Genomic DNA, 12,279 nt, shown 5'->3' with positions numbered 1-12,279 from the left:
TGTCAAAAATCAGAGATCTCTCTGTATGGATGTGGGACTACTGCAACATCTGCCCAAACCTCTTCTGTCCACTTTAGTAGGGCAGAATATTCTACAAGAGTGGAAAGCTGAGTGACAAGTCAGTGATGGGGTTTTTTGTTTGCTTATTGTTTAAAATTGAGGAAATACTTTGTTGTAGAAGGCAGTCTGAGTGTCCCAGAAATAAGTGATGTCTGTTTGCTATTCCTCCCCCATTTTTGTGCTTATGTTGGGCTGTTTCCTTCCAGGATATGTTCATTTCCTGCAATTAATGACAATTGCTAATCTGCCTGCATTTCCCTTTTATTTATCTCTTGTATAGCTTCTCAGAGCAGAGTCAAATTTTACTGGACTTGTTGCTTGTGAATTTAAAAGATTAAAAATTGTAACTTGATTGTTTTAAAGGCAGTCCAAATTACTGTCTGCAGTTGCTTTCAGCCTGGTGAGGAGAACTGATCCTGTTTCTGCTGGAAGCAAACAGTTCTTTGCCATTAAGTGGTAGAAATGGATGAGTGATTTCCTCTAGTTGAATGATCCTCCACAGCTATCTCCTAGCTCTTCTGGATTTAAAAATCTTAATGAGGAAATGCTGTTTACCACCACTATTTGTTTCATTCTATTTTGACATGCAACATTTCCCTTGCCTTTGTCTTGAGTGTCATTTTGGAGTGAGTCTCTGAAGCAGGAGTGTAATCCATACAGGGTTTCTTGTGAGGGGCCCTTTTCTTCACTGCTCTTAAGTAATGTCAGCATAAGTGCATTTCTTGCAGTTTTAGATCATGTTGTTAGTGCAGGATCCTGTTATTAACTTCGTTCAGTAAAAACACCACCTCTTCCCCTTCTCCCTGCATCCAGTGTATGTCTCTGTACTTCACGGAGTTGTGCCAAAGCATCTGGTTTACTTCACTTGCAGATAGTGTGAAGGTCTTGATGTAACAAAGTACTGTGTTATCTTTTAGCCTCTGAACTCCACTCTTTTTGTTGCTATTTTAAAAAATGGTCACCCCTTTAATGCTTAATTAAATGGTAAATTTGACAGTCAGATCTGTCTGGCACAGCCTGAACTGCAGATTGGTGCAGACTAGCCAGTGACACTCCGAGCAGAGGGAAGGTATGAGGGTGTTGTGTAAGTGTTGCTTCTGGGTTTTCTTTTTAAAACAAGATCTGGATGAGAACCTGCGGACATGCAAAGGTTTTGTGCTCTTTTCTATTTCATTTCATAGGATAAAACATTAACCTTGCATTCTGATGCACCTTTCCAGTTTTAATCAGCTGTAAAAGAAAGTAGGTGTAAAAGGCATTGAGGTGTATTAATAGCAGGATTTTTTTATCCAAGACTGCAACAAAAGCATAATCTGTTCACTTAACAGAAAACACACACAAAACCCCCTAGCTTTTGAAAATCAGCAACAATAGCATTACTGGTTGCTTGCTGTAATTTGCTTATGTTATAGATGGCAGCATGTGCATGAAGCTGAAAGGAACAGGTGTTCTAATAAAGTACATGGTTATTCATGATCTCTCTTCTTTTTCCTTAAAGTTGGAATTTCAATTTTCACACTCCTGTCTCTGATCCTTCTCAGATTAGCTGCTTGGGAGTACTTTGAAGTGTGTAAGAAGGACTTAATGAAATGCTTGGTAAGATACCACAGTGGAACATGTGAAGTCATTGATTTTCAAGCACAATACTAGTTCTACTTTCCTGCAAATTTCAACTGCCTGGGACTGTTGCAAGGGTGCTGAAGGGTAGAATGGATTCAAGGCCAAGAAGTTTTCATGTACAGTTGAAATAGTGTGTTGGTTTGCCCCAGGGTTTTTGTGTGACGTCTCAGTAGTACTCCTGAAGCATAAGTGTCTATGCTAAGTTCAGATCTTGAGGAAAAGCTAAATGCATCAGCTGTACTATCAGACTGTTCACAAACACACTAACTCTTAATCTTTTTGATCAATTAGTTAAACTGCAGTCAGCTAAGCATGGGAGTACTCACCAGCAAGTTTCCTGTGTGTGATTTTGTTACTGGAAGGCACAGTGCTGCAGTCTGGATTGGCTCTGTGGAGGGGAGAGAGAACAGCATGATGTTAGTAGCAGAATTAAATTGGTTGCATGCTACCTACCTACTGCAAAAAAGCCTGCTGAGTGCTTTCAGTTTTCAAGCTCCTGCATAAAAAAGTAGTATGAATTTTTCTTTGCATGGCACCTTCTTGCCTGCATAAATAATACATTAGAGGAGGTGCCTTTTAGTGATTTCTTATGTGTAGTGCAATAATCGTATCCAAGACGCCAGTTTGGCACCTTTCTCCCACAGCTGGAAAGCTGTTTGCTTAGAACACAAAACAGGAAGGAGTTTGTCTCTTTCAAAGAACAACTGTTAATAGCCTGCTAGATAAGCTTTCCCTTTATTTTTCATCTACAGGAATTTCTTTTTCCTGTTCTCATGCCAACAATTTTGCAGTATCTGTTATTCTTGCTATAGGAATTCTTAAGAATCTGGTGGAGGTCACGTCTAAGTGGCTTTAGCCTGTTGCAGGTATTCCCAAGCAACTTCATTCCCACCCTTAAGCTACCCTTTGCATAGTGGCTACAAATCTGCGTGTAAAAACACTTGCAGGTGAAGACGTGGCATAGGTAGACCATAAACTTACGTAATTTTCCCTTGGAAATGAAAATTCATATATTGTATGTGAAATACAGTCTCAGTTCAATAATTAGCTCTTTAAATGCTGAAAGAGGTTACTACAGAAAACACTGGAACTTGCTATAATGATGAAAGCCTAATCATTCTCCCATTTTGTTCATTGTTGTTGCTTGCTAGAGCCACGTACCATGGGAAATTCTTAAATATTAGATGTGATTTATTCTAAAGGCCTATGCCTTTTTTTTTTTTTTTTTTGATACCAGCTTGGACTGCTGAGGAGGGGGCAGTATCAGGGAAACATATCCTGCTCTTCTTGCTTAATGAAACTCTTAAAACTCTATGTAACAACCTAATTGGGGTGATCAAAGTTAAAAAGGAATCCTTTAAGATGGCCAAGAAGTTTGGTGTTCTGTAGAAAGCAACAGCAAGTTGTTCCTGGGTCAAACTACAGTGTTTGACCACATGATTAATGCTGGTGAGGAAAGTGTGTGGATGACCAAAGTATTGGAAGTTAACTGACTGTCAAAACATGCAGTAATCCAGCCCTGATTTCTGTGTCAATCAGTGTTGTAGCTGCTGAGCATTTGCCATAGCAGGTGGTGGGTGTTGGTTTGGGATTTCAGACACTGAAATGCTTTCTGTTTCAGTACCTTTCTTCCTATTTTTTTTTCCCTATAGGAACTTAAATTGCCTGTGTACAAGGCTCGTTCACCACAGATTGGGATGCGCCGATGCCTTGTTGATATCTTGATTCTGCTCAGCAACCATTGCAAGCTCTGCCCCACAGCCCGGCATCTTGCTATCTATCTACTGGACCTCTTCATGGATCGCTATGATGTGACTGCCAAGCAACTGTACATAATTTCATTTGGCTGTCTTCTCCTAGCAAGTAAGTTGGCTGCTGTCTATTAAGGCTTTTTCTTTTGAGCAGATGGTTGTTTTCCTCATATATCATGTACTGTTTTCTCTGTGTTAACAGCTTTCACCTACTTAGGGTAAAGCCTAATGAAGTCCAAATCAAGGCATAAAGCAGTCTGTTAATAAGCTTGGCTCAACTGCATAACTTGCACTACACATCTATATGCAAGGATTTTAATAGAAGCAAAAAAGCTGTCAAGACTTTCATTATGTAAATAACTGAAGTAAAATGCAACTTTAGGCCATCTCTATGCAACTGTGAAGGAAAAGGAAGTTCACAAACTGCCCTATGATAATACTAGAGGGAAATGTTTTGTAACTTCTGCCTGTTGGGGCTGAGGGGGAAGGCAGTTTGCTTAAAAGAGCAAGCCTATGTCTAGTGAACTAAAGAGTGTGAGAGTCTTTCCAAAACTAAGATCAGAGCAATGCAGTAGCATGTATACATCTTGATTTGGAATAAAATGATCCCTTACAGGAAGGAAAAAGATCAACTACTGTAAAGGCAGCTTTCCTACCACATGTAGAAACAAAACATTGACAGTTGAACCAAACAAAATTAACTCCTCATTAACTTGTATAGGTAAGGTTTAAAATGCTAGTAGGGCTCCGCCTGGAGACTTTTGGGAGCATATGAAGCTCTGTTGTTACTGCCTGGGCCATCCTAATGTTCTTTTTTGGTATGTGTACTTCAAAGTGATGCAAGTCAAGAAAAGCCACTACAATAAGTGGGAATTCCTATGTTTAATTTATTAGTTTCAAAATTAATGTTTTGGAGTAAAAGATTCCGAGTAAGTCAGAAGTACCAGCATGAAGTCACCTTAAAAGTTCTCACTGTAGCAAAGAAGTGTAAAACTAGTTCCTTGCCTGTTAGTGCAAGTGCAGTAATTAGACCTTCCTGCAAAACATTACTGTAGGAAGTGGCTGGTTTTTCAGCAGAGGATTGCAGCAGCAGTGCTCTGCAGGCTGTGTTGCAAGAGACTTGTACTCCTGAAAAAAAATACACCTTTACCGTAGAGAGGAAAAAAAACCCCAATAATAGTTGTGGTGTATACATGATATCAAAATTACTGTTTAATACAGACTGCCTTTGAGTAATTGTTATAAACACGTTTTGAGAAACTCTGGGTTTTCTTCCTGATTGCTTCCTTAGAAAAAAACAGGTCGTTAAGGTTAGTGTGCAGGCCACAAGCAAGATGAGGTGTAGTTAGAGGCAAGATTACTTATTCCCACTAATGACTGTAAGTGTGGGTTGTTTTGGGGGTGGGAGGGGCATAATAGAGAAGCTTTTAGACACAACTTTTGAAATAGAAGCAGCAAACTTCTAAATGCAAGTTGAAGACTATTCCTGAGTTTAGAAATTGTTGTAAACTTGTGTTTTGCTTTGAAGCTTGTTGCTTCTATTCTGGATCTAAAGGATTTCAAACTCTCATCTCTTTTCCTTTACCTCCGGACATTGTCATCACCAATGACAGTGGTGATGACAACACACATCACATGGTGATGACAACACAACCACAACCACACATCATCATGTATGTTTTTGATAGCATACAACAGCAGTGCTGTCATGATGGAGAATGTAGCATTCTGCTAGATGTCCTTTAGTTAGCTGGGCTAATTTCTAACTTTTCCCATTTTGACTGGGTCAGCAGTTTCCCCAGCCAGGGAAACTGGATGATGATAGTGTTTCCTACTTTGGTAATAACTGGGAGGGACTGAGAAGTTAACACTGCTGCAAACAAATTGCACTAGCAGCCTAGTAATGTTCAGCCTGGACTTGCTGCAGTTGAGAGGAATATGGGTGTGTGTCCTTCATAGCATTCAGTTGCTCACTAGCCAGAAGAGGTATGTTTCTTTGCAATGCATGCACACCGTAATAATAGAAGGTTTCTGGCAATTCCTTCCAGATAGTTTAGCTCCTCAGAACAGCTATAAAAGCTTTGAAGTGTACTAATGTCATCAGTGGTTGTTATTTCCTCTCAATCAGTTCTGAAAAAGAATGGTAAAAATTGTTCACAGTGAACTAAGTGCTACTGGGGGAGGGAAGGAAAAGTTGCTGGAAAAATTGATCTCACAGTTACGTTAAGAATGTATTAAGAATAGCCCATCTCTTTCACTTGCACTAAGGGAAACTTTATGATCTAAATCAGAACCTTAAACTGAACATGTTTCTGTAACACAGAAAGACCTGCCCATGTGGATGTTTTGGCTAGGTACATGACTAGAGACAGAGAACCCCCTTTGGAGGTCCACTGTGGTAATATAAGAGGTTGTAGGTTCCTGCTGCTGCAAGATCATTAGTGAAGTCCAGTGACTGTAATTTTTCAAAAGGAGAGATGTTGGCTTTTGGTGAAAAGTAATGCTGGACAGCTGGGACTGGTGGTCTTCAGCCAAGCCAGCTGGATCTAGAGCCAGGATAGTTACCAATACACCTGCACAGAAGCCAGGACACAGTCTCTGCATCAGGCTATGGATAAATGCTCCTGTAAGTGACTAAAAATGTTACTACTTTCCTTTTCCCCCAGAGCACCCCAGTGCTTTTAGTAAGCTCACATTTATTTTTTCCAGACAAAATCAGCTGTCTGATGCTGTCAATAGGTGGATTGATTTAGGTTAACTAACACTTTGAAGGGAATTGAGGAACTTTCAGTTTGCCTCACTTGGCAGCTGAGAAGGCAGATCCTTGTAGAGGGGCACTGCTGAACAGCAGCAGGTTGTAAAGTTCTAAACTGCATCTTCACTGGGCAATTTATTCCAGAAAATGATAGCAATATTAAGGTGCTCTAGCCCTAAGTGTCCTGTTAGAACAAGGGATTGTGTAAAGATAGCCCATCTGCTTTAGTGCTGCTTGACTCAAGTTGCCTGCCCAAAGCTGTGCAAACCAGCTGCCCCAGAGTAGATGAGATGCACTGACACAATCCATTCAGATGGCCCAGCTGCAGGAGCAGTAAACTGGGGAGAAAGCAAGCACCTGGACAGTAAGTCTTAAACAACTGCAGTTGTTTTTTCTGTGAGTTTTCTAACTGTACTATACAGGGACTGTACTGCTATGGTGTATCAGTACAGTTAAAGCAGTGCAGCTTTTGCTTGTTGCTGTAAAATCCTAGCTGGGTATTAAAACCTGTTCCTTTCTTTCCTGAAGAGCTAACCCCCTTCAGCAGCAGGTGCTTCTGTACCTGATAAAAGCAACATCTCAGCATTCATTGGCACTGAATGTTCCAGCAATTTTAGTTCTTATGGCCCCTCTTCCTCAAGAGGGTTCTGCTGCTATGGAGACATGAAAACAGTTTTTAAATGTATTGATTTAAGCAAAGGTGGTTTACTGCTCAGCACATCCAGTGCTGCATTGCCTCACAGAGTACTTGGGTATTTGTTATGGTTTTCCTGGCTTTATTTTGCCCAGTTCCTTAGTCTGACAGTGGATTCTCAGCAGCTGAATTAACTCAGGACAGTAAAAGCAGTTAGAGCAAGAAAAGATGTCTGTGCTAAATGGGCTCAGTTTAGGGCATGGGTAATCCTTTATTGCCTAATTTCTCATTGACTGTGTGGAGCTCTTGTCAGACATCAGGCAGCTTTCCTGTTTGACTGTGTTTTCTCATCCATTCTCTATTGTCCCATTTTCTTAAGTAGGTAACTGTTGTGACGAAGACAGCTGAGCTACTTCTTTTCAATAAAAGATAATAGTGGGTGTCAGTACAGAATATAGATGAGTGTAAAACTTAGTCTGTACTCTTAATTATTGTTTCTAGTTCCCTGTAGACATAACATGTGCAGAATATTTTCTTGAGTAATTAAACTTTACTGTAGTAAGGCATTAAAAACTCGGGTGCTTTGACCTAAGTGGTATACTAGGTACTGTAGATGAAAGACACTGCAGAAAGAAGGAATTAAGCAGGCTGTCTGTAAAATAGCCTGTCTCTTCCTTGCCTTGTTTAGAGGACATTTAGAAGCTGTGTTTGTGTCTGACTGCAGCCTGGGAGAGAGTCTCAGAAGCTTGTTTCACCACCTTCTGTAACAGTGTAGGAATAAAGAAAAGTAGGCCTTTAGCTGTGCAAGCAGCCACAGGTCTTTTCTTCATGCTGGGCTAGATGGGTTTGACTGGTTTATCCTTCTTTGGGATTGATTTTAATTGTGTATGGGACAAAACGTACTTACACTTTAGTGACTCTTTAAATTGGCAGTCTTTTTTGTTCCTCGGTCTTCTCAAGGACTCTGAAAATGTAATAAAACAAATTGCCTGCATCTCCTGCCTTTGTTTTGCTGCCCATGTAAAACCCCAGGAAGATCATCTACCCAAGCAGTAGCAATCAGTCTCAACAGCAGCTGTGTAGCAAGATTTACATTGTGACTGCTCCATCCACTTGCCTGCTGCAGTGGATGAAGCAGTTCTTCAGGGTACATTTGATAGGAGTGATGCTTCTCTAAGACCTTTATTTTTTCCTAGAGGAAAGCTGGCATGGATTGATAGGCTGTTCACTTTTGAACAAGGAACCGTCTGGTAGATAGGTCTTTTTCAGCTTGGTAAAGTAACTGTGAATTTTAACAAGATTTTATTGTTTTAAGTTTGTAGCAAAATAACACTGTTGCTGTATTTCTCATAGCAGATTTGATTCCCAGGACTAGATCTATTGGATGCTTTTGATGAAAGGAGGATGCTTTTTATGAAATAGAGTGAGATTTTGGTTTTATGTACAACATAACTGCACTTTGTACTTACTGCCGAAAACTGAGTCATTCTAGAGGCTACTGCTGTTTCAGTAGGCTGGTAAATACAGTTTAGAGGAAGGTGGAGCTTTGCTCAGCTGTCTTGACTGAAAATGTATGCTCTCTCTTAACCCTGTAAGAATTATTTATGTTAATCACTTGGGTACAGTGTACTTCTCCTAGCCATTCAGTGACCTTAGTTAATGAGGCCCCCAAGACAGGAAGGAACAAAGAGAAAATGTGAAGCAGCAAGGGCAAAGGTGGTGTTGCCGAGGGGTTTTTAATGTCTTCCTTTTTGCAGCATGTGTGTTTAGCTTTTATACCCAAAGGAGCTTTTTTCTCTCAATATCAGATCTTCCTTTGCTGTATTTTCCCCATGCTGCTTGCTTTCTACACACTTGATTGAATACCCCTTAGCAGGTTGCTTCCAGTTATTGTCAGCAAAACTATCCGTAATCCTAATGTGTTTCTAATCCTGGGTTTGTCATTGATAGTATGCTGACAATTAAAACTGTAAAAAGGATATTATGAATACACTGGCTAGCCTGTTGCCTTTCTTGTGTCACTGTACTTCCTCACCATTCTTTAAAAAGCACCTTTTATCATTAGACTTTCTGGGTTTGGGAGTGTTCTTTATTGGCTTTTGGACACTCAATCATAATGATAAATCTTACCTGAAAACCATCTCTTCTGCCAGGTAAATTTGAAGATAGAAGACGTAAAGGTCCAAAGTTGGAGCTCTTAAATAAGCTAGCATACATGTGCAATGTGGATGTGGTGTTAAGCAAGCAAGATTTGTTTACAATAGAAGGACTGCTTTTGGAAAACTTTGGCTGGAACCTCTGTATGCCAACACCAGCACACTACATTGACTACTACCTCTATGTATCTTTTGGAGCGAATGACCTTCACTATGGCTGGCCAATCACCTCACCAAACAAAGTCAGAGAGCTTCTGGAGACATACGCCTATTATTTCCTTGATTTGTCAGTGCAAGGTAGGAGGAGCAGGTTTGGGCTAGAATGATCTTCCATTAGGCAAAAGGCAAAAGTCTGAAAGAGATAAAGGCTTTAAAACTTGGCATAATGTGGATTGCACAAAGTTATCTGTGCAAAATGGTTTCTCTTTGCAGTTATTTCAGATGGCAGATGGAAGGTGACCCTTGTTTGTGTGCAAGTGTCTTGTCCCTTCAGAAATCTCTAGGTGGGATCAAGTTTTTCCTTCAGCTTAGAACACTAATTGATGAGGCGCTCAGAAACGGGGTCTAAGTTTAGGTCTGCCACAGACTGTGAACTACTGTCAGTTGCAGATACGATATGCAGTTCAATATATGAATCTTTTGAAGTGATTTTTTTACAGAGTCCTGTGCTGCAAGACATGTTTAGAATAATGGGACTTTTCATGATTTTATTTGTAGCATTGCTTCCAGTATCTGCCCATGTGAAAGGCAGTGAACTACAGCATCCTCATAGGCTGGGTTCAACACTAATATTAATATGTGTGTAATTGCCAGTACCAAACTATGGCTCAGCTGAGACCAGTCTACAAATTTCAGCAAAGTCTATTTTGTGGCTTTTTATGAAAGAAAAACTTACTGAACCCTTGATAATAGTTATGAACAGGTAGTACAGAGATCTTCAGGAAAGCTTCACCCAGTTTTGAGAAGCTTTTTCTGGTCATGAGTTAATACTTTGAGATGTGTGGAACAAAGTTGTGGATGTAATTTTGTCCTTTTTTGTTACGTATACTGGGTTCACTGCACTGATGAGCAGGAGTATAATTCTTGGTTTTGGTTTTTCTTTTGTAGATCCCACTTTCCTCCATTTTCGTCCATCTCTGATTGCTGCAGCTAGTGTGTGTGCCTCACGTATCTGTCTGCAGGTTTCTCCTATCTGGACAATGCAGCTTGAATGGCTAACATGCTATTCCTTGGAACATCTTGCCCAGTGCATTGAGATGATGCTCATGTAAGAAAGAAACAAAACCTGTTTGTGCTTCTAAGAAGATGTTAAGATGCTTTTTTATTTTCTTTAAGTAATTGTTTAGTTAGAACTAAGATAGTACAATATTACATGAGTAGTCTCCATCTTCAGTTTGGGGAGAGGAATAAAAGATTAAAAATCAGGTCACTTTTACTAAATATTGTATTTAACAATAATTACAATGCAGAACAGCGTGCACAATTTAATGTTTATTATGTTCTACTGGTTGTCTGTGTGGTTGGATGGAAGGTTTTAGAGATGGTTGATGAAAGATTTTTTTTTTCCCCTTTGTTTTCTTATTGTACCCACAATACACCTGCTCCAGAGACACACCAGTGTATCTCCAACAGTACAGTAGGAGACATTTCAGAACTGTTCTTTGTTTCCTTTCTAGTAAAGGACATGACTGTGATGTCTCAATACTGGTCTGGTATGTGAGCACATACAGTCTTAATCATTCTATTTAGCTTTTAAAATTTTCCATTTAGGTTGGGAGTGACGGTGGACCTTCTGAATTCCTACTAAAAGCAGGGCCAACTGAAGATAAATCAGACAGCTTGGGATGTTATCTAGTCAAATTTTGGCTGTTTCCAAGGACAGACTTCCTAACCTCTCAGGGCAACTTGTTGCAGTGCATCATCATTCTCGTGATAGCCACAAGTGTGAAAACGTTTCTTTCTACTATCCAACAGGAATTTGCATTATCCCTTTACAGATATGCACTTTCTCTGCAAATACTATTTCAAATTTCTGTGTTGTGGACTTAAGATTCCAAGACAGCCAGTCCATCTGTAAAAACACACTTGTGATGCAAAATAATCTATAGGCCTGTTGTGTGTGAAGATTGCAGCAGGATAATTAGAAATTAATTGTGAAAGCAACTAGGGTTACAATATACGCCTAGGGCAAAAAAGCTGATAGTGTAGCTGGGGAACACTTCAGGATATATGCAGCCTCTGTGAAGTTCTTTTTAATCAATCCTACTTATAATTTCTTTCAGGTATTATGAGAATGATGTCAATGAAACCAGTAACATAAACAAGCAAGAAACAATTCAATATCAAGAACAAGAAGCAGTGGGAAATATGAGTTACCAAGCTACTACTCAAGTTCTCTTCCAGCAATCTAGTTACCACCCTTTAACACAGCATTCAGCTGCATTTTCCCAGTTCCAGTGGCCAGTACAAGATCTGTGCTCAGCTTATCGTGAATCTTTACAGCAGGCCCACAGGCCCAGTGGTCCACCTGCTGGAAGCACTGACAGCTCCCTGCGCTCCGACACAGCTCCTCAGGACAGCCTTCAGCCATCTGCCCAGGCTCTGCCCATCCGGGCACCCTTTGCCACGCAGGTGGCATTTGGAACAGAGAGCAGACCCTGCGTTTCCAGGGTTTGTGGCAGTAGTTACTTCAGTGATTTTACTGGTAAATACTGACAGGAGAAAAAGGTGGTATGAATAAAAGCTGAAGAAGAGACTCTGTGATACAAGATGTGTACCTGAATTAAAAATAAAAATATACCGGAATTGGCATCAGTTAAATGTGTACTTCGTTTATGCAGAAATCTATATGTAGAACACTCTATTTCCTTTCATCAGCAGTGGTAGTTCAGGAGTAAGACTTTAGATTAAAAGGAAAAAAGGAAAAACTGGGCAGAAGACTATCAAACACATTTTTGACTTGAAATTCCCCTGGAATCTGAACGTGGTGCTGCTGAACAGAACATCACTCTGCCTTCAAGTATTTTAGAAATAAAAACAAAACTTTAAATCACCTCTTTCATCTTGAACATGCTGCTGCTGCTTTTGAGACTGGAGACTATTGTTAATAAAACTGTTCATGAGCTTTATCAGGGATTTAATGTTACTTGAAGAAATCCTCCTGGAAAACCTCTTAAAAGGTTCACGGCCTTCAGGTGTTTTATCTTTTGGGCTCAATGACTTCTGGCAGTAGCTCTGGCTCGGGACAGAAGAACTGGTGTTAATGGGGCAAAGGTGGGAAACTGGTTAACTTTGCTGGGAAAT

The 12,279-nt window shown here is 40.1% G+C and overlaps 1 protein-coding gene across 1 annotated transcript; it reads left to right on the top strand.

Moving 5' to 3' along the window:
• The first annotated feature begins 2,935 nt into the window (after positions 1-2,935).
• Positions 2,936-11,691, top strand: LOC133213291 (cyclin-J-like protein). Its single transcript, XM_061355437.1, has 4 exons — positions 2,936-3,543; positions 8,974-9,273; positions 10,084-10,243; positions 11,259-11,691. Exons 1-4 carry the CDS (start codon positions 3,378-3,380, stop codon positions 11,689-11,691), a joined length of 1,059 nt encoding a protein of 352 aa, XP_061211421.1. The 5' UTR covers positions 2,936-3,377.
• Positions 11,692-12,279: the final 588 nt, after the last annotated feature.

Source organism: Neopsephotus bourkii, unplaced genomic scaffold (genome assembly GCF_033783945.1).
Source record: "Neopsephotus bourkii isolate Nb327-2 ecotype Australia unplaced genomic scaffold, CSIRO-AGI_Nbou_v1 NB_802, whole genome shotgun sequence".
NCBI classification, from domain to species: Eukaryota; Metazoa; Chordata; class Aves; order Psittaciformes; family Psittacidae; genus Neopsephotus; species Neopsephotus bourkii.
The sequence above is the reverse complement of the archived record's forward strand: the minus strand, read 5'-3'. Positions and strand labels throughout refer to the sequence as shown.